Source organism: Octodon degus, unplaced genomic scaffold (genome assembly GCF_000260255.1).
Source record: "Octodon degus isolate 3935 unplaced genomic scaffold, OctDeg1.0 scaffold00018, whole genome shotgun sequence".
NCBI classification, from domain to species: Eukaryota; Metazoa; Chordata; class Mammalia; order Rodentia; family Octodontidae; genus Octodon; species Octodon degus.
Window position 1 is genome coordinate 3996369 of NW_004524594.1, and position 23387 is coordinate 4019755.

At 43.6% G+C, this 23387-nt stretch overlaps 1 protein-coding gene across 1 annotated transcript in view; it reads right to left on the reverse strand.

The window, feature by feature from the left end:
- Positions 1-5449: 5449 nt before the first annotated feature.
- Hsd17b12 (hydroxysteroid 17-beta dehydrogenase 12) overlaps positions 5450-23387 on the reverse strand; it is a 173898-nt gene continuing 155960 nt past the window's right edge. The window contains exons 8-11 of the mRNA XM_004627027.3: positions 19947-20028; positions 18392-18457; positions 6412-6561; positions 5450-6148 (exon numbers count right to left, since the gene is read on the reverse strand). Coding sequence (XP_004627084.1) covers positions 6044-6148; positions 6412-6561; positions 18392-18457; positions 19947-20028 — 403 coding nt within the window. The 3' untranslated portion in view covers positions 5450-6043. The remainder of the gene's footprint in view (positions 6149-6411; positions 6562-18391; positions 18458-19946; positions 20029-23387) is intronic.

A 23387-nucleotide genomic window follows, 5' to 3' on the forward strand; every position in this document is an offset into this window, starting at 1 on the left:
GGCATGTGGTGCTGGGGGATCGAACCGCGGTCCCTGTGCTTTGCTGAGCTTGTTCCAAGTAGGTGCTTTAGACCACTGAGCCATCTCACCAGCCCCGTTGTTTGTGATTTTTGTTTTGCAGAACCAGGGATTGAACTCAGGTCCTTGCGCTTGCTAGGCAAGAGTTTATTCTACTGAGCCATCTCCCAGGCCCTTTCCCTGGCCCTAAAGTAATATATTTTTTTTTCTTTTGGCGTTACCAGGGATTGAAGTCAGGTACTATCTTATATCTGTTTGCTCATACTACACTGAATTTCTATATGAAATGTAAAACAAATAATTAGCCCAAGACCCAAACTCCTGCACAATGAACTTGTTACCATTCTAAGTATTTTAATGCAAGGCTCATTGAACTCAGGAACTAACTTGTATCTGTTACAAACGCTTGTTCTACTCAGCTATCTCCCCAGGCCCCTAAATACAATTTTAAAGCAATAATAATAAATATAAAAATGAAATGAACCACCTCAAGTAAAAAGCACCAGAACATAAACAGTAAATGTAGACTTACATGAACTCACAAGACTGGAATCACTAGATATACAGTGTAAGATATCAGTGTGTTAAAGTTACATGATCTTTGAATACTTAATTTCTAAAAAAGTGAATTAAGAAACCATTAGGATTGATCAGCAAGGTTTAACAGAATCAGATAGAACTCTTAAAATGAAAAACATAACAAATTAAAATCACATTGAGTAGATTTAATAGCAGAAACAACATGGAAAAACTGGAGAATTGGAAGAAACTGGAGAGTTGGAATGCAGATTTGAAGAGATGGAGCATCAACAGGCAGAGACGCAAGCATGGAGAGCGTGAACGAGAGGAGGAGGAACGAAGACACGGCATGTATAGCCTGGGTCTCAGAGACAATGAGGTAATGTCTGACAATTTTTCAGTAATGACGAAGACATGACTCATAGATATAGGAAGCACACTGTAACCCAAGCAGCAGAAAGGAAGGGGACCATATTTAGATGAGCTGGCATGAAATTGAAGAACACTAAGTCTAACTGTGCTGTAAAAAAAGCCAGAGATGTCCTCCTCAGAGAAGGACACCATATTAATTCCATCTTCTGGACAGCAGAGGCCAGAAATCCACATGATGATCAGACAGTTCATTAACTGTAAGATGTTATCAATTCTAAATCACACCGTGTCCGGCACAATAAAGTCTGAGCTATAAGAAGGAAAAGTGTGTTGTAAGGAACTGATTTACACAACAGTATAGGTACAAAATGATAATGAAAATTTCTAATTTATGCATTTTCAAAAAACAAACTAGAATGCCGACCCACAATACCACAAAAATCAGGACCATATTGATTAGAATAACGATGTCCTAAAGTCTCTTACATTAATGAAGGGGAAATAATACCAGGTAACTTTAGATTGTACTGAGTATGCATTGAAAAAGCACAGGAGTAAACAGAAGAAAAATACTAGGCAAAACTTTCAAACTAGTACATAGGGAGAAATGTAAAAGCCAAAGAATCAACACACCAGAAAGGAAGAAAAAAGCAGCATGAGAAACAAGTGCTTGAGGCCAGGGACATGGCTCAGTAGAATAAGCACTTGCCTGGCAAGCACAAGGGCCTGAGTTCAATCCCTGGTTCCGCCAAAACAAACAAACAAACAAACAAAAAACCCCAAAAGACAAGTGCCACAAACCAACAAAAGAATTATGTTTCAGAAAGGATAATAAGTATACATGGAATGAACTTGTCTGCAGAAGTAGAAATTACTATGTAAAATAGCCAGGCTTATTTGGCTTATGAGAGCCCAAGCTGGAACAAACACCTGGAGAGATAAGAGGTAAACAAATTGGAAAACTATATACAACTACATGTTAACCAAAAAAAGATAGTTGATATCACAGAAAACAGACTTGAGGGCAAAACCCCTCAACTCTAAGAAAGTCACTATGTAATAAAAAGGATGTAATTCACCAGGATGATATATTGATTCAATAAAATGCACAAAATAAACAAGAGAAACATAAATCTATCATTACAGTAAAAACTTACAACATCTTTTAAATTATTGGTATGACAGGCAGAGAAAAGTGAAAGATTTGAACACAACAAGCTTGATTTAAGGAACCCATCAATACAGCAATGGCAAAATGAACCTTAAGCATACGTGGAAGACTTCACAACACTGACCCTATATGGACAAATTTCAACAAACCCAGGGGCTAGGGACCGGGGAGATGGCTCAGTAGGATAAGCGCCTGACTGGCAAGCTCAAGGATCTGAGTTCAATCCCTGGTTCCGCAAAAAAAAACAAACAAACAAACCAAAAAAACCCCCACAAACCCAGGGGGTAATAAAACTTCACATTTGTATTACTTTCTTGGGGTGCTGTAACAAACTGTGATAAAGTTTGTAGTTTTAAGACAGTAATTTTTTTCATAATTCATATTCACTGTAGACCAGAAGTCCAACATGTTATTACTATGCTTAAACTTTTCTCATTGATGAGACAAAATAGCCAACACTCAAAGTTAAAGGAGGAAAGGACTCTATTATACCTGCGTTGGTAGAGGTTTCAGTTCATGTTGGCTGACTCCAAGGTGGGGCAGCTTGGCAGAAGGGCACTGCATAGGAACAACCGTTCATGGCAGACAAAAGGCAGCATGCAACAAGTGACAAGTGGCAAGCCTCTTTCTGTCCCTTCTATTCCATCCAGGCCACCCAGCAGGGCAGGTAGTATTGACATGCAGTGCAGGGTGACACATCTTCATTCCCAGCAGAACTATGCCAAGCCAGTCAGTGGACCGACCCAGTAACCGCACACCCTGGATCCCAGCATCACACGCACTAGATCAAGCCACCTCTGAGAAGCCCAGTTATGACCACACGAGGGCTGGGGGTGTGCGTCGAGACACAAGCAATAACATTCCAAAATTAACTTTTGGCAAGGTCCTTTATCTCACACAATTTCTAGAGAACCTATCCCTTGCCTCCATTAATTTCTCATGGCTGCTGGCTGTACTGGCTTGTGGCCACAGTACTCCTGCTTCTATGGCTAGAGCCTTTTCTTCTTCCGATTGTAACCACTCTACCTTTCTGATTAAACATCCCACCCCGGTTTAGGTAACTCATAAATATTTGGCCATCTGGGCACATACTTGTATAACACCTCACATCTTTGGCAGGAAAACCACTGGAGTAAAGACCTGAGACAACTAAGTACTGGGAATCTGCTCCAAGGATTTGTTTCTCTGAGGTAAAGGCACTGTTCAATTAGGAAAATCATCCTTATGGTTCAGGATGCTTTATTAAGCAGGGCCTGGAGCATTGCACTCAGCCCCTAATAAACTATTTGAAGTATCCTATCATGAGTTATATTCTAGTTCCAAATTGTTTTCACCATTCATGAAATAAAGACGTGGAAAACACCATTATGAAAGTCTTTATTTTTGTTTACTGTAATAAACTACTACAGACCTTAGTAATGTATCAAGAAAAATACTTCCCATCTCAAGGGCCTTAACTCAATCACACCTGGAAAAAGACCTGTGGTGGATTAACTAATGGTCAACCTGTAACACCCAGCTGAACTGAATCCGAGTGGTGGAGGGCCCACCTGAGAATTGTTGCCAACAGCATAAAAGGAGAACTGGAGGGGAGGGTGGTACTGATTCTCCTGGAGAAGTTTGTCATGCTAGCTTTGTGGTGCCCTTTTGGGGAGCTCTGGCCTTCACCTTGAGCAGCACCTGCTGGCCCCAGCGCAGGTCCCTCAGCCGGCTGGCACAGATCCTTCCCTGGCTGGCGCACATTCTAGCTTCCACCGCTGACCTTGGGGCCTGCAGGTCCTCGATGAAGACTTGCAGGGGACACTGTTGTGGGCTGCGGTTCTCCAGCTGGGCACGTGCAGGACCTTGCCATGGGACCCAGGCCCTCAGCTGGATTCTTTGGGTCAGCAGGGTGTGGACAAATCTCCTGTACTCTTTTTCTGTATCACTTTTTCAGTGACTACTACAAAATAACCCTATAAATTATGTGTCCTGTACTACATTGTTTTCCTTGTAAACCCTGACTACAACACACCCCTTTTCCATGTAAAGTAACATTGACAAGGTTCAGGTCTACTGTTTTGGGGATTCACAATCAAGACTACTATATCACATACAACAGCGGCAGCAACAACACCACACACACACTGGTTGAGTGCTAAGTATGTTAATTTATACTCACAAAAATGTGAAGAGTGGCTACCATTACCATTTTTTAGATGGCAGAGAATGATTATAATAATTTGCCTCGCTATATCATACACACATGTTCTCTGACCACAAGATGAGCTAGAGGCATCCAATAAAAGTCATTTTTGTTTTTGTTTTTGTTACCAGGAATCAAATTGAGGGCCCCATGCCTGCCAGGCAGGTGCTGTGCCACTGAGCTATATTCCTAGCCCACAGAAGTCATTTTAAAAAGTTTTTTATTTGGAGTAATTTCAAATTTATGGTAAATATGCACAATAGGAATTTGCATACACTCTTGCCTAGATTCTCTGGACGTTACTAACCTTTTACATTTGCTCTATTGTTTCCAATATACATTGTATGACACTGTTTTCTTTTGAGATTCAGCTGCATATATAATCTTCTAGTATCCTTAAGTACTCTAGTATGTAGTTCCTAAAATAAAGACTAAATTTTTCTTAAGTACCATTATCAAAACCTGGAAATCAACATCATTTGGGGTTTTTTTTTTTGGGTTTTTTTTTTGTTTTTTTGGAGGAACCGGGGATTGAACTCAGGCCTTTGTGCTTGCCAGGGAAGGGCTTATTCCACTGAGTCATCTCCCCGGCCCCTTGGAAATCAACATCAATGTAATAATTACCTTCCAGGTCTCGCTCAGATTTCAACAGTTGTCTCCAGAACAGCGTACCTGGCTGAGGCCTTCTGTGTTGTTCCCCGTGTCCACCTCTTCCTCGGTGACACCCTGGCACAGATTTCTGAAGCTCAGGAACAGCCCTACCTCGCACCGATCTGGTGTCATTGTGGCCTCGGGTTCAAGCATTAAGAGTACCAAGAACACTCGCTCAACACTGTTGCTATATCACTTTTATTGGCACCAGCCCTGTCAGCCGCGAGAGCTTCCCACTGCAAAGGCACTGTGCACTTACACGGCGCTCACAGTGTCACAGAAGCGGTCTAGGTTACACACACAGCAGCACTGTGCAGCAGAAGCAAAGGTGGCTGCCACCAGTCTCTGCATGCATTTTAGCCCATTTACTTTTGTAAGTCAATCATACCAGACATTTAAGTTGAGCGGAAATAATATAATTAAAAGAAAGCATATATTTTAGTAGGCTTTACATGTGAGAAATAAAGTTTTTTGAGATAGGGTCTTGCTATGTAGTTCAGCAAGGCCTTGAATTTACTCTGTATCCGAGGCTGGCCTCAAACCCGGGGCCAGCCTCCTGCCTCAGCCTCCAGAGTGCGGGGATGACGGGCATGTGCCAACACACCCAGCTATCCACATTTTTGTCACTAGCTACTTTTGAGAAAGAAGAGTTCCATATAAATGTACAAACTGATCATATATTTAGAAAACCTTACAGATCTATATAAATTGGGAACTGCCTGCCTATAAGTTAATCAAAAAGTGTCTAGCTATTATGTTTTCTAATATATTTCTGAGAAAATGTAACGGTCATTAGCATCCTGGACCAGATGAAACTGCTGAATTTTCATGCCTGTCTCTCGTCATTCTGTGATTTGTTATAATCGTGTTTGTTCCTATGAATTGTTCTTGGTAGTACTTACGCTATATCCATTTGACACGAGCACCTATATTACCCTTCAAATATTTTCCAGGCGGTTTTAGGCTATGTCAGGAACTCCTAAGAGCAACTTCTGTTTCCCTCCCAATGTGATAATGCTGAGCATGGCAGTTCACCACTGAGACGACAGCCATAGGCACTGGGGACAGGCGGGGCACCTTGCAGGGCAGAAGCGTCTGGCCAGGTTACTCAATGCAGGATTCAGTGCTTAGTTCTTCTTGTTTTTCTTCAGAAAGCGAGCTCGCACAGCCTTGTTTGTACTCATGACTATTTTCCAGTAAATCCAAGAAGGCAGGGCCGAGGAGACTATGGCCTAGGGAAAGAAATGGGGAAGATAAACAGCTGCAGTCTTCACTGCGGGGTAAACTGAAGCCTTTAGTTTTAAGTTTTACTATTCTGCTACTTCATTTAGAGGCACATTTCAAAGCTCTTTGTTGTGTAGCTTAAAATAAAACAGAGGTTTGGTAAGCCTAGACTAGGTATATAGCTCAGTATATATCATATATTATTTGTGACTCAATGGGAAGAAAGCCTTAAACTGGAAGGAACTGCTTTGGGACTTCGAAATGTACATACCATTAGAGAATGGATCAGGTACCCACAGGTGCGAGGCATCAGGCCTACGGTACTAAGTGCGGCCTTCACAAATGTGTCTGGAGAGGGCTTATCCAGAGTTGGCGTTCGGATTTTAGCCAGCTTCGTAGCAACGTAGTATGGCAGGACGCTCTAGAAAGACGACACCCCCCAGACATGGCATGATTAGGAAGGCCATGAATTCAGAATGAACAGCGAGCTTCATTGATCGCTGGTCACGGTGGAAGGAAGCAGTCTAATGAAAGCTGAAGTTTCTACGTCAGAGAAGAAAAGAGGAGGAGCTATCCAAAGCCAGCTTGTTAACACTCAGGACAGCACCATACAAATCATGGCGAGTTAGTTTTATCAGTTAGGCAGAATTTGAGACAAGGAAAAAAATACTAAACATAAGCAGAAATGTAGAAATGAACCTTTTGGAGCCTTTCAAGGGAAGACCTTAAGCTGCAATCCAAACAGCAAACATTCAAGACAGGACACTCTCTCTCCCCTGACCACGTAGATCACGGCCACAGAAGCATCAAGTATGAGATTTTTGACATATTACCTTCGACACTAATTTTCTTGAAAATTTATGATTAATTAAGCTTGTTCTAGCGTCGCTAGTGCTTTTAAAATAAACATTTCACTTTTTAAGCTTTAGGTTATCCCTTTCTTTCCTTAGTTCCTTATGCTTGCTATGTCCAGGGCTCGAGTCAACACACAATTGAGGAACCCTGTCACAAGTTCCAAGGTGTGATATGAGGGCGTCCCGTGACGTGTGCCGCCGTGGGCGTGGGCGCGCACCAGCAGGCGCGCATGCTCTGTTCCTCTCACGAGTGTGAAAGGAAAAGGTCTAACTGCTGATGCCCTGTGTGTCTGTTTCAACACATGGTGGTCCAAATGGACAGCTTCCAAGTAGAAGTAAAGCTGAGATCTGCTTCACACTGTCGGCTTCCTTCCTGCTGACACTTGAAGGACATGCCATTTTGTGCTTTTGTGCATATGAGCACTTTGGTAATTTTGTAATTTCCCCACTTCAATGGAGGAGTTAAGGATTAGAACCCGCCATCTCCTAACGTGTAAGCGGAAACTCCAGCCCAGCGTAGAGCCAAGAACCCAAGGGTCAGAACACTGTCACCTGTCTTTCCCTCTTTTAATCTCTGTAGCTACAAACCCACACTGAGTAAACTAACCTCACAAAGCAATGCAATACCTGGACCAACTTTGATTATATAACTTTGGGCTTTTATGCATGTATTTATTGGGATGGCCACTATACATTTATCCCTCGCTTATGAACAAAAAAATTCCCTTTGGTTAAAGATCTTTAATTTTACTTATTTTGCTGCAAAGATAGGAGTGCACAGGCCAAAGAAAGATTCCAGAGTGATACTAGTATGAAATGAGCAGGTCAAATTTATTCATCAAACAAAGCTGAGAAGCAAACAGGACAAAACAGAGTATGTACATATATTCTGATCTCAAATAATAAAGGAACAGAAGCTAACTGCATCACTAGTCCTCAGGTTTATAGCTTACAAAACCCCAGATTAAAGACAAAAAACAATCTCATATGAGGCTAGAAGGCTGCTAAAAGTATTATAACGTTTTGAGCCTCTCAAGATAAGTATGGTCTGATAATCATGCCTTTCGATTACATTCTAAATCTTTGCTCCTTTCTTCCACCCTCCCGTCCTCCACCCTGCGTGTGCATGCAGCATAACCTGGGCCATTTTGATCTTGGAGGAGAGGCTGCACTGCCTGGCCGAGCCACTGGATGGTGCCGCCCGCTAACTTATCCCTCAGCTGAGCAGTGCCAACAAGCAGGAGCACCGCTGCTCGGAGGCTGTGGACAGGAGACACACAGGCCCGTGGAGTTCTATTTTCCCAAGCAGGAAATAGGAATTGTGCTCTGAAAGCGAATTTCCTTCTTTCCACCATGTGTTTCCACACAGCCTAGTGGATGAGAGGGATTCAGAGGTGAAGCAGCTTTGGAGCTATGTCCAAAAAGCAGAGGAAGAGTCTGCTGGGTAAACAAATACAGCAACAGCGGAAGCAAAGAAAGAGATGTGAAAGAGTATGGTTTTCCAGAACTGTAAGAAATTCCGGGTGCCTCCAACAGCAGAAATGGCGTGGTAGCAAAGAGGCAAAGTGGTACGGAAACTACATCCAATCGCTAAATGGCATCAAATTCTAGAAAACACGCTCCATGACAGTGTGGTCTTACTCATCACTATGTCCTCAGTGCTTGGAACAGCACTGCTACACGGCAGAGCACTGTGCGTATGTACCAAACGAGCCAGCAAAATAATACCTCACACAGACAGCAACAGGTGAGAACAGTACTGGGGCGCTTTCCATACATACCATCCAGAAAATTAAATGTACCTGAAGTTGGTAATATGAGCGTTTAAGCCAAAACTTTAGATATTCTTAAGTGAAATCATTTATCTAAACAACGACAAATATATAGATTTAGCTACTTGCCACAAAAATTTTTTAAAAATATTAAAAACTATGAAAAGGGGAGAGATATCTTTTATACAAAGAAGTCATCTAGGTATATCTTTAAGTTATTAATTAACAGCCTAAGAAACAATAATTACTCCTTTACTTACTCAGGAAAACATTATGGGAATCAGGCCAAAAAACACAGGGACTTCTACGGAAATATTCTGGACAGAACAAATTTCTAAAGTTCTTTAAGCTCAACAAGTGGCCATTACCAATTTGCCTGCTCAGGAGCCTGACCTTGACAGCTACAGATGCAGACACATTTTCTGGTTTCCCAATATAGAATCCCAAACTGAAAATAATTGGTCAAGCTATAAATGAAAGGCTGTCTCTGATGCTTTGTCCTTGCTTAGCCTATTAAAAAAAATCCCTGGAGACAACTCTGTAGCTTTTTTCTTCTCACTCACTGGCCTAGACTGCTTAGGTATCTGTTTTCACAAAACAGCTAAGGGGGTCTGTTCAGAACAGAAAGGCTACAATTGAATGCCACTAAGTAGTGGAAAGAAAGATGCCCAAAGCTGCGCAGCAAATATTCGAGAACCAAACACCAAATCTTGGCACTCTGCACAGTACAGCATATTTCATATATAGTAACTGTGTATTAAGTAGGCCTTCCTACATTTAAAAATGACCAGAAAATTCCCTAACAAGGCTTTCCAGTTTATTCACACAACCTGGAGTTCTCGAGACAGTTCTCATCCACCTTTTTTGAGCAGTGCAGTCAGCACGTACTCCTAGCGCAGAGGCCGGGGCTCCTCTGTGAAGCACAGCGGGAGACTTTAATCTGTGAATTCACAGACCATTTCAGGAGCTGAAGTCCTCCAGAAAATCTGAGCAAGTATACACACATACAATAGTTTCGGAGTTTGGAATACTCTTACTTGCAGACCATGAAAAAACTTTTCTGTGAAAGACCCCTTGATCATCTCGTGGGTAGAAAATATCAGGACAACAGGAATTGTTCTGATGTACAGAGATCTCTCCTGTATGTCAGGGAGAAAAAAAAAGGCCCCTTGACAATAAATAATACATGTAAGATTAAGCACTAAGCCCAAAATAAAGGCATTCAAAATACTCTGCTCTGAACTAAGAAAATTCTTGATAAATTCTGGCTAATGAGTTACAAATGTTCCTGCAAGCACGTGACATTTACATGTGTTCAGTCAAGAACAAAAGGGAAAATGGTGCAATGACACAAAATGCATTCATTTAGCAATAAATTATCTCCTGAGTACACACTAGGGAAGGTTTAGGCACTGGGAATAAAGCTGTACAACAATACTCAGAGTTCCTAACGGTACAGAGCTCATATTTCAGTAGGGGGACCTCGCCCACAAAAAAATAATAAAATGCGTCTGTCATACTGGCAAGGAGTAATCAAAGGGAAGAAACCTAAACCTGGGCAAAGGGCACCTGCAGCGGAAGCAACTGATGGTTTTACTCGGACGATGAGAAGCCCCAGGGTGAGTTTTGAGCACAGGAGCAAAATGACTCGACTTTGCCACGATAAGCAGGAGAGGGGAGGCCAGACAGGAGGTGCTGGACTGTCCTGGGTGAGGCCCCGTGGTGGCCCAAGGGCTCAGATCCCGGTGTGGAGCTGGCAGGGCTTCCCGATGGACTGAATGTGGGATGCGGGAGGGGTGGCGGGGAGGGCATCAGTGCTCACCCAAATCAAACCAGCCTGGACTCAAATCCCAGCCAGGGTGGCCACTCGCTAGCAATGGACCCTTGAGCAAGGCCCAATTCCTACATTAACTGGGGAACGTGGCATCTCGCTTACTGTACTGTTCTGAGAATCAATCTAACGCTGTTAGTTAAAGCATGAGACATGAGTTCTAGCACACACATATCAGTAACTGCTTTTGAAATTTCTAGTATTTACATTTTTAAGCATCAGTTTGGAAAGAATGCGGCTGAATCTTCCCATCCTGGAAGAGGGATGGGAATGCCAACTTCCAGGCGCTCTGACCATCAAGGGAACCCAGCCGCGGACGTCTTCATCCCTCTGGACACAGTTAGTGGCCTGGAGACTGCGAGTCAGCCCATCCTGTGGCACAACAGCGTTGTCACACGCTATGGAAAGGACACCCTTGCTGACCAAACCTGGAGACTCCCTGGGTGGTGTCAGTGACCCAGCAGATCTAACTGTGCTACTCCAGAGCCATTTCTTAAAGTTGGTTCAGCTGGCCAGACAGGAGTATTTCCAGTGAGACTCTTTATAGTCCTTTATAGTTCTATTTTGACTCCATTTGCACTGAAGACACACTCCACCACCTTCTTTTGTCCTTGGCAATTAACAAGCAAAATGGGGACTTACGTTTTCAATCTTGATAGGCATTTCTCAATACTAGCCTTTTAGCTTTTTGAGGCCTAATATCTATGATTATTATAAGCAGCAATATTTTAACAGTGTAAAGAGTGTCTTTCATTTTTTAAAAATGAATTTTTTCTCATTTGTTTTCTAAGTCTCATATAGATGAAACAAAATCTATTCCAGTTAAAAACCATATTTAAAACTAAATTAACAAAGCCATCAACTCTCACCACCAAAGGGGTAGCAACTGAAAGGCATGCAGCCCAGAAGACTTATCCACGAGGGTAACTGAAATTGAAATGGTGTATTCTTTCTTGGGGGTGGGTGTCCAGACTGGGTCTCGCTCGCTTACTCACTCACTCACTCACTCTATCTATCTCAAGCTGGCTTCGAAGCCCAGGTTGGATCCACCTACCTCAGCCTCTTAGGTGCCAGGATCACAGGCGTGCACCCAGCTGCAATGGTGTATGCTTTTGTAATCTTGTGCTAAGAAGGAGAAAACTAAGTGCATTTTTCGGGCAGCCAAACTACAGCCATCCTCTCAGGACGGTTCACATGGTCTCTACCTACTTCCCCACCCTTCCTCTTTTAGCCAGAAAGCAAACCTTAGGGGATGTTTCCAGCTGGCAAGCTGCTCCTGGTTGATGGCACTGCCAGGAGTCTGGCTTCCAGGTCCAAAGAAGAAAGCTGCAGGGTGCGCAGCCTCCAAAAGCAACAGGAGAACGGGACGCAGAGATTAATTACTGTTGGCTTTTTGGTTTCTGACATGAAGTTTCTCTATGTAGTTCAGGGTGGCCTGAACTCACTGTGCAGCTCAGGCGGGCCTCCAACTCACCGCGATCCTCCTGCTTCAGCATCCCTGGTGCTGCGATTACAGGCATGCAGCTCCAGCCCAGCCACAGCACAGATTTTGAAGCTCTGCTCAACCAGGTCACAAACCTGGATCAGGAAACTCCCTACAGCTCCCCGTCTGCTGGAACTCATCACGCCCTTTAGTTTCTTCACAGCATCTTACTCATGCAGTAGTTTGTTTACTGCTTCCTGCCCACCAAATGTAAATTCAATCACAGAGAGGTCTCCAGCTGCCCCTTTTGACGTTGTATCCCAGTTCCTAGACTAAAGGGTACCCTCTCTAAACATTTCTTGAAGTACAGGATAGTACGACATATTTACTTCCCAATTTGGGCTTTGGTGCTGGTGTAAAGTGTTTAATCTTTCAATGTCAATCTCAATCTCGGTACACTGAACAGGTCACATGATCTCTACTGATCCTTACTTTCCTATTTGTAAAATGGAACTGAGTGAAGGTACAGCTCCCAAGGGATAACACAGCAGGCAAATGCGGCATGTGGTTGAGGCTGGATGACATGGGCTCTCCTTTCCTCTTCACACCTACACATATATGGTTCCCCACTGGCAGTGTTTCTGTGTAACACCACTAAGCCTCTTTATACAGCGGGTTTGTCAGGACATCACTGGATGCAAATCTAGGGGAAGCGATAATAGCAGCAGGATCTATGCGTGTCACCAACCCAGGTAGGAAACGCCCTGCACTTCCCTATCCGCTGAAACACATCACCCTCTTTGTAGTTTCTTCATAGCATCTTTTTCATGCAGTAGGAACAACAGGTGACTCTGGACAGAAGGACCACAGCTAACCCCAGTGAAGAGCAGATATGGACACCGTGTCTCTTGTGGTGAAGGACATGACACCTCAGGACATGGCCAGGAAAGCGTACCCTGAAACTAAGTAGGAGGACCCACTAGATAAGCTCCAAATGAGGATTTTACATGAAAACAAATGGGTTAATAAGCAGGGCATGGTGGTGCACATATGCAATCCCAGGACTATAGAGGAGAAGCAGGAGGACAGTGAGTTCCAGGTTGGCCCAGGCCACACAAGACACTGTCCCAAATGAAACACACCAACCAAATAACCAAATAAACAGAGCAGGGGAGCAGTGCTGTCTTCTTAAGAAATGTCAGTGTCATAAAGACCAAAAACAGTTTCTAGATCTATTCAAAGAAAAGTCAAGAAACATTTCAGCTAAATACCTGACCCTAACACGAATGATTTGCTGGAAGATAAAACTTACTGTAAGGGGTAGGCTGAGGCAAGAGAATGGCAAGGGCAGAGTCCCTGGGCAACGAGCTCATCCCGTCTCTGAATCACAAGGGCTGAGGCTGTTATCTCAGCAGAAGAGTGTTCACCAAGCACATGTGAGTTTTGGCTTGATCCCGAGGGTCACAAAATAACTGGGTAACTAAATAAAGCAAGCAAGCTAGCTAGCTAGCTAACTATAAAGAATATTACAGGGGCAAAAAAGGAGCATAGATGCCATAGTAGGTTAAAACATTACATCAAAACTGTGTGCAGTGGCTCATGCCCACAGTCCCAGCCCTCCAGAAGGCTGAGCCCAGCCTGGGCAACTTAATGACATAATCCAGTGAGACTCTGTCTCCAAACAGAAAACAGGCTGGAGATGTAGCTCAGTGGCAGAATACTAGGGACTAGCATGTGTGAGGCCCTGAGTTCAATTCCCAGTACTCCCTCCCCACCAAGGAAAAATTAAACATAAAATTGGTAAACCATGCTGTGGTTATATGTGAGAGTATCCTTTTTTTAAAATTATTTTTTTAGAAATATACTAGAGGTAAAGAACCACCATGGCAGTATGCAATTTAGCTCCAATAAGACAAATGGAGTTAATGCTAAAAATAAAGTGTTTTCCAGGCAAAGGGCAATATAACTTTTTTATTGACTAGAAATTATTTCTAAATAAAATACTTTCTAAAAAGCAAGAGGGCTTGTGAAGGTTCTGTGGAATAAAAGTACGAGGGCAGGGTGCCAGGATTTAGCCTTGGTCCCAGCTACCCCACACTAGTGCACCATGAACTGCCAGTCAGAACACGACACACACAGGAGTTGGGGGCCAGGGCCCACTCCATGGCCATGCTGGTCCCTTGTCACTTCTGCCCTCTGAAAGCTTTAAGTGCAAGTTTGGGTTCATTTTTAATTATAAGATAACGAAGAGAACAGAGAATCCTTAGCAGGCGCACAAAGCTTTTGATAAAGTTTACCCAAGAATGTATACCTGACCTCTTCTTCAATAGTCTATCAGCTCCATGATTCAGCTCCAGAGAATTTATATAACTGGTTGGTGCTACTGTTTTTCTTTTCTCTTCTCTTCTCTTCTCTTCTCTTCTCTTCTCTTCTCTTCTCTTCTCTTCTCTTTCTCCTCCTCCTCCTCCTCATCATCATTCTTCTTTTTTTTAAGAGACAGGGACTTGCTATGTTGCTCAGGCTTACCCTAAACTCTTGAGTTCAAGACTCTCCTGCCTCAGCCTCTCAAGCAGCTGAGACTACAGGTGTGTACCATTGTAAAAGCTGTTATTACTGTTTACTTGCATTTCCAGGAATTATTTATATAAGGGCAAATGTGACTTCTCAAAGGTAATTTTAAATGCTCTCATTATAGGAAAGAAGTTGAGGCAAAGTGTAGAAGCCAGGACAGCAGGTGTCCAGGTAATGCTGCCATGAGTCACCCAGAGACAAGGACACAAACCTGTTCTCCAGATTAGAGCTGGAAAAGAGGGAAGGCCAGAGTGGCAGGCAGAGATGCAGGGAGTCCCAGAGAGCAGCAAGAAGGGATCGCAACAGACTCCGAATGTGCCAAGGGGCCGGGGCAGTGCCCCCAGCGGGCAGGCTGTGCCTGGTGCCTTGAGGAAGGGCAGAGGGCCCCGGATGTATGTGCGGAGGGCGGGCTCCAGGAGCAAGCATGGTGCCGCCCAGGGAGGAGAGGCGGGGACGCAGTGGACGCAAGGTCTCCAGGCATCAAGGGCAGAGTGCACCAGGCACTGCGAAGGCCACTCTGGCCCTGCGCAGCTGGAACCCAGTGCTGAACTTTCCAGCAACCGCTGGATGACCACGGAGGACAGCAAGCCCACCCCAGAAAAGTTTGCAGAGCAGACTGGAAGGCAGAGTTGGCTGATACATACTCCTGATCCCCAAATTTGGAGACACAAAGCACCACCACAGAAAAAGCAATTTTTAAGTGTGCTTCATTTAGAGCAGGGTTCTTTTCTTTTTTTTTCCCCTGCCTCTTTGATTAGAAAGAATGCAGAGTTCTCTTTCTACTTTACTCCAGCACCCTGATATGCACTCACTTATGTATGGCAAGTGTCTTCACTGATGAATTTTATTTTTTTCATCAAATTCACTCCAAGTGTAAACCTCAAATGATTCCATATGAGGAAAGACAATGACTGATGAGATGACACAACTGAGAGGCTCTATTAGGAGAAAGCTGAAGTTTACCAAAGTAAAACACTCCAGAGACATACTGATGGGCCTTTCTAAGCATTTCCAGGCACATCACATTAGCGGGCGCAGAGTCAGAAGACACACAACTCCGTGGGAAGCAGGCTGTGAAAATGAGAGTGGGCTGTCCCGGCTAGTCACAGAAGCGTAGGAATCGCTGTCTTGGGCTCACGGGCCTAACACTGCCAGGTGGTACTAAAACACTTGCAGCTTCTGGTCCCTCCTACAGGCCACCACCAGTGGGTCACTCGGATTCTTGCTGCTCTCAGCGAGTGTGGGAGAATTATCCAACTGAGAGCTTGATTATAATAGACTGAGCAGCAGGGAGAGGGTGCGCTGTTGGCAGGTGATGCCTTACCTCCCAGGAACGCTGCGCCGGGTGCAGTTACCACATCTCTGCCTGCATCGCACTTATTACCAGTGTTACCAAGCTGTTAAGGAACGTGGGGCAACAAGGGCACAGTGGCTCGGTACTGAACTCTTGGATTCTAGAAAATCCTGTCTTTCCCATGCACCCTGTTTATATGAGAAACTGCAAACCAAACTAATGCCAGAGAGCTGTGACATCTGGGCATGCCTTAGGCAAAAGCTCAGGTGCGGCCTCCTGGTGGTCCCAGGAAGGTGAGGAAATGGTTGTCCTGCCTTTGCTGCTGTATCACTCTCTCAAAGGGTAAATTTTTATTATTATTATTATTTTTTAATGTATTTGGTTCAGGGTCTCACTACACAGCTCAGCCTTGTAGTGATCCTCCTGTTATCAGCCTCCCCAGCGCTGAGATTACAGGCATGCACAACCACACCCAGTTTCAGTGGCCAGCTCAGCACAGCATGTGGTGCCAGTGATTGAACCCCGGTCTGTGCACTTGCCTAAGCAGGTGCTTAGTCTGCTGAGCTATCTCGCCGGCCTTCGATGGATAATTAAAAAGACTCAGTGCCAGAGCTAGCTAACAGTGAGGCCCTGATTACCTATGAGTAGCAAAGGATGAGCTGGCTGAAGCAGTCAAGCACCTCTGGTCCTATCAATTCCTAAGCACAGGCGGAACTGCGTAAGTGGCCAGTGCTACCCTGCAGGCCTGCAGTAAGTAGCTCGATGGTTCAGAGGGGCTTTGGGGCTTACCACACCTGGATCTGAACCTTGGCTCAGACGCGTGAATCACTTAACCTTGTAAAAGTTCAATTTCAGCAACTTTAAAAAAGATGAAGCCAGGTGTGTATAATCTGAGCACCCAAGAGACTGAGGCAGGAGGATTACTGAGAGTTTAAGACCGGCCTGGGCTAAAAAGTTAGTTTAAGGCCAGCCCAAGCTGCATAGTGAAACTGGCTCAAAACGATAAATAAGCAAGTAAGTAAATAAATAGGATTTCTTGGCTACCACATTCAAAGTATCAGAAAGCAGAGGAAAAGTAGATAACTTGGACTATTATCAAAACTAAAAAGACATCAACATGTGTGCACTAAAAAGCACTATCAAGAGAGTGAAAGGCTACTCAGGGAAAGTAAATATTTATAAGCATCCAAATTAATCAAGAACTCAAAAAAAAAAAAAAAAACCCAACAAGAACTCCTGCATGTGATGCTGGCCCCGCCCCCGGGGTACACTGAGATGGTGACTGGGAGGCTGACAACGTGAAGATCACTATGAGTCTGATCTACATCATGAGACCTGGCAGACTCTGCACTCAATACAAAAAGGAAAAAAAAAGAACTTCTAAAATTCAACAAAAAGCCCAACTAAGGATTTGAATAGAGATTTCTCTAAAGAGGATGTGCAAATGGCCAAGAATTACCCCAAAAGGGAACCCAAATGGGCAAAACCACGAGACAGCACTTCACACCCACCTATATATAAACAAAATCCAGAATACAGCAAACATTTGTGAGGAGGTAAAGAAATTGGAACTCTTTGTCAGCTACTGGTAGAATGTAAAATGGCACATCAGACAAGGACAACAGTCTTAGAGTTCTGCAAAAACATTTAAGAAAACTTATGGAATTACCATATGATCCAGCGATTTCACTTTTGCATACATATCCATAAGGTATCAAAACAGTATTTGTGCCCCCTGTCTACTTCAACATCATTCACAACAGCCAAAAAGTGGAAGCAACATGAGTGCCCATCAATGAAAGAGTGGCTAAAAAGAGAGTGGTATCATACAAACCGTGGGAAGCAATACTCAGCCTCTGGAGGGAATTCTAACACATGCTTCAAGATGGATGGACCTTCAAGACACTGGACTAAGTGACGTGAGCCTAAGACAGTAAGTGATTTGACCACAGAAGATCAAATACTGTGTGATTCCTTCCTAAGGAGTACCAGGAACAGACAAATTCAGGGACAAAAAGTAGAGTTGTGGTTGCCAATGGCAGAGGGATGGGGGAAGGGGCAGCGAGTGTTTAGTGGGTCTGCTGTTCTGGAAGATGAAGAAAGTTCTGGAGATGGATGGGGCAGTGATCACACGATGTAAATGCATTTAATGCCACTCACTACCTGTTTAAAAATGATTAAATGGGTAAAATTATGATATATTTTTTAACCACAATTTAAAAGAGATATCAATAATCTCAGTCTCTCAAGCCTATAATAATTATGCTTCAATTGCTGACTCTGCATTTAGTTCTACCTGAGGGACCCTCAGCTAAAAATTCTGTGGTATGATTTTTAAAAATCTTGACTAAGTGCATAAGGGAAAAAGAATCCACATCTTTAATGGTGTGCAACGTCACGTTCACTTACTGAGGAATGTGATTTTCTTTCGTTGCCAAGACAGCAACGGTTGCTGTGGCAACCACACAAAAACAGGAATACTAAAAGGAGAGCAAACTCCACTCACCTGCACAAAGATGCCCTTGCTCTTGTACTCCTCATGGAGGCACCGAGAGAAAAAATCCACAAAAGCCTGAGAGGGTGTCGGGAGTGAGAAGAAACATGCATTACATCATTATACGCATTCTATCCATGGAAACAAAAAACAATTAACCACTTAGCACTACTGCTACTCAGCCTTCTTTTAATCATTCCAAATGCAGAAGAAACATTTTAAAAACACCTCAAAACCTCAAAGGGTTTTTATCTGCCACTACCTGAAGTATTATCTTAGCCAAAGATAACGCACACCCCAAATTCTGATAGGACTGGAAAAGGCTCTCCTTATCCTTTTCTTCCCCCAGAAAATTACTTTCCAAGAAGTATTTTTATATTACACAAGGAGGAAAGATGTACGTCTACCCTTTACTTGCCATTCAAGCAGAAACAGAATTGTGTTCGTCTATGTTCTAGGGGGATTTTGTTGTGAAAAGACGATGGTGCAAAATCCAGTAAGCGTAGAGACGATGTGGGAGCCGTCTGCTGCTGCTGCTGCTGCTGCACAGTGAGATCTATCTAAGTGACACTCAGTGGCATCTGCCCCTTCTTACATGTGGACTCAACCTCAGGCTTGCTACGCTGTGCACCAAGGAGGGCACCCACATCCCGGGGAGTGCAAGTCTGTGTCCCTGGTGCACAGGTGGCATCAGTGACAGCACGCCAGGCTCCGGGGACCCAGGCAGCAAGCTGGCTACAGGGGTTGAGAGGTTATGCTGAGCTTTTGCAAAAGATCACAAGGACTGAGGTTTTTTCAAGTAAAAAAAAAGTCAAGTCTTTTGCTCTTTTCCTCCATGACATATTGTGAATTCATATTATTTATTAAGTGTGCTTATTTTCTCCTAAAAGCTTGCTTAATTTCAATGTCTAAATGACATTTTTCCCTTCAGAAATCTATTCCAAGCTTTAGTGATGTATCTGAAGGTGATGCTATTGACCTGCAGGCAGGGAGAGATGCATTCTAAATTATTATTCTTGTAATAATGTGAGGAAGTAAATGGTGATATATGAAATAATGACGTTTTACAGAGTTCTGAAAAATTCCTGTGACACCTTAGAAGTGGCAACAGATATTCATGAATGTTGGACAATGTGGCAAAAGTCACACTCTCATCCTTCTGTCTTGTGCCTACTGTGTACATCTATGCACTGACTGGATGTATTTCTCCTACGCTGTATGACCCTGACTCACTCATTATATGAAATCTCCAATCTTAGGTTAGCACCATGTTCTCACCCACTAAGCTAACTGGCCTAGGCCTGCTTTCTAGGGAAAGCACAAATAGTACTTTAAATCAGTAAATGATTAGGAGAAAAACAGGCATCAGTAGCTCTGATACCCTGGTGTCCCCTCAGAAGTCTACCCCTATCTGTACATCCCCAGCTGTTGGGCATTTTCCTTCCCTCCTTAGGAAGGGAACTTTGTTCTTAAATGAAATTGGAGAGACTTAAATTCATGTTAACTGTACAGAGTAAAAACAATTCCTTTCTCTTATATTGATGTAATTTATGAAAATGGTGTTCACCTTGGTTGAAGAATAGATGGTCAAGAGCGGAACTGGGGACATGCCACTGGCAGAGGAGATATTCAGAATCACCCCTTTGGATCTAAAAAGGAAAATGTACCAGGTCAGTGGAGTGAAAGCATAAACACAACCATCTCTGGATTACAGATCAAGATATGCATGTAATTATTTGAAACAAAGTAACTGAACTGCTGTTCTAACACACGGCTCTCCCTGCTTTTCATCACCGCATGACATGCTTGGTCAGTGAATGAGGCATAATTCAATCAACTAAAAATAGCTCTTCTAAACAATTAGCTCACTTCCCAGTCTTAGCAATCCAGGGCACGACTGCATGAGATCCACGGTCTCCTTGAGTTGATCTCTGTGGTTTCCTCCAGCTGTGGCAAAAGGGCTTTTCACTTTCAGGGTTGAGGGGACGAGCTCAGTGCTGGAGCACGGCGCAGCAGGGCAAGGCCCTGGGCCTGAACCCCTGCATGCCCCTTCCCTTCTACTAACGGAGGCCCACACACCTTATGTTGGCGGATCACATGTCCTACCTTGCTGCAATATTTAATCATTCCATGTGGACAGACACTTCCCCCAACAAAACTAAGATCTTAGACACAGAGCCTACTTTTCCTCACTTATAACAGGTGCTTCACGAAACCTCCTAGCACTGAATGAATGGCTACACCCTGTCCTCAGACTTGATTTGCTTGGGTTGAAATACTTGGGTACCCAAGCTGACTCTAAAATTATGACTCTAGAAACTTACTATTTGTCAAAAAGCAAAGCTTGTTTTGTTTCTCTTTTTTTTCTGTAACTTTACAGAGTACTGAAAGTGAAAAGTCAAAGAGTTACCAGGAATTTCCAACTCAACAAATGAAAAAGTCAGAGAAAAGAAACACTATAAATATAGCAGCTGTCTGCAACCAGATTAGGTTAGTTAGCTTGTGGAATTGAGTGTATAGAAATACCAGATCTAACCACTGACTTTTCACCTCAAATCTGTTACTCTCAAAGGAGAGGTCCCTCTTCCCCCAACCCTAAAGTGCTGAGATCAGAGCAAGGGCTAGGCAAGACTCTCCATTGAGTTACACCCCCAGCCTGGTCAGCTACAGAAGCCTGACTCACCTACTTCCCCACCCCACATCCCAAGCGCCTTTCCTTCAACCCACATTTTCTCTTTATGTCTGAATTTACTTCCCCAAGGCCTGTTTTATTATTTTTTTTAATTTTTAAAGTGACTATAAGACCCTTTATATGTAAAATAGTGGAAAAACATGATTAAATGACATCCAAGTTATTTTGGATATAAATCTGAGGAGAGATAATCCCCAAAGGTCACCCACTCCATCTGCCAGCCTCTAGGCAAGATGCCACTCCAACCATCAAAGGGAAGTCCGAGTCCTCAGCGGAATGTATGTCACTGGAAACAAGCTTCATCTGCTGTTATTTTTAAACAAAAGTTCTTGTTGGTAAAATATACCATTCAAAGTTGTGAAATCCATTAACATTTTGATGATAGAAATAAAACTTCAAATATAAAAATGTTAAGGTTTTTTTTTAGGGGCTGGGGAGATAGGGCAGCAGTTTAAGCACCTGCCTGGCAAGCACAAGGCCTCGAGTTCAATCCCCGGTGCCATATGCTGTGCTAGCCCCCACACCAGGCATGGGAAGGCCTATAATCCAGGGCTGGGGATAACTTCTGCCACGCTCTCGGGACCCCCAGATCCAGCCCTCGCTCAGGCCCGGTGAGTGTGTGGGAGAGCTTCCAGCTACCTTGCGCCAGTGGGACCGGTCAGGTCCAAGCCAAGGCGCACCGTAAGACCCTCTTCCACCCCCTTGGGACCCCCCACCACTCCGCAGTCCCCCCCACTTCCGCCCAGTGAGTGAGAACTTCTGCCACGTTCTCAGGACCACCAGATCCAGTCCTAGCCCAGGCCCGTTGAGTGTGTAGGAGAGCTTCCAGTTACCCTGCACCATTGGGACCTGTCAGGTCCAAGCCCAGGTACAGCGTGGGTGAGACCCTATTCCACACCCTTGGGACCTCCCCACCACCATTCCGCAGTCCCCCCAACTCCCACCCAGTGAGTGAGAACTTCTGCCGTGTTCTCGGGAACCCCAGATCCAGCCCTAACCCAGGCCCAGTGAGTGTGTAGGAGAGCTTTGTCTCCCCGCTACTCCACCTGGTCCCCTTCAGACGCAGCTCAGGCCTGGCATAGAGGTCTGGAGTGAAACTCTGCAGCTGCAGTCCTTGCAGAGAGAGCAGGGGACAGAACCACTGAGCTAGTCCAAGAGCAGAACATCTTGCCAGAGGGGCACAACAGGTTCATTCCCAAGGGCGGCAGCAAGAAGGAGCTGAGCAAAGCAGCCAAACCCAAGCCAGGCACAGCTGGATAAATTCAAACTTTGTAGATCTGCACCTGAATTTCAGTAGGTGGCAAGGTTATAACTGCACCAAAGCTCTACAACAAAGGTCAGAAGACAGTGCTATACAAGATGACAACGAGAAGGAGCAAAATGCAATCTCAGACCCCAAGCCCATCCATAACAAGTGCAGAGGACACTAATACAGAACAAATTGGGAATCACACAACTTAAATCAATGAATCAACAGCTTCTGAAGTAAAGAAACAACTGCAGAAAGTTATAGAGGAACTCAGATTGAAAATGAAAAAAGAAATTCCTAATAGCATGTGCAGTAAAGAATCAAATGCAGAAACATATGGAGGAAACCCAGTGCCCACACAGAACAAGCACAGAGGACACTAGCTCAGCTCAAATGTATGAATTAATAGTGTTGATAGTAAATAAGCAACAGCAGAAAGTTCTAGAAGAACTCAGAGTGGAATTCTTTTCTACTAGCTCAGCTCAAATATATGCATTAATAGTGTCAATAGTAAATAAGCAACAGCAGAAAGTTCTAGAGGAACTCAGCAGAATTATTTTCTGTACTAAAAAAAGAATTCACTGAACTCATAGCATCTGAAGAATCAAATACAGAAACATAGAGAGGAAACCCAATCTGAAAAAAACTCTGTAGTAAAATATTTAATAACGGCCTCTAAAGAAGACATTGATGAAAAAAATAGAGATTGGAAAAATGACAGATTCCTTGAATGAGCAATACAGGAAAGAAATAGATCGCATGAAGCAGAGAAAAAGATATAGAGGAACTTAAAATCTCAATCACAAACTTGCAAAAACGTTTGAGTAAGAGTGAAGACAGTTTCAGATCTTGAAGATGCTGGTGCAGCTAGAGAAAAGGTAAGAAAACATCTCTTAAAAACAACTACAATGCAGGAAAAAATAATTCATCATTTGCAAGATGATACAAAGATAAACAATGTAAGACTAATACGTATCAATGAGAAAGAAGGAGTCAATATAAATGACATTAAAAAAATATGGGCAGAAGTAATAGCAGAAAACTTCCCAAATATGAGGAAACAATCT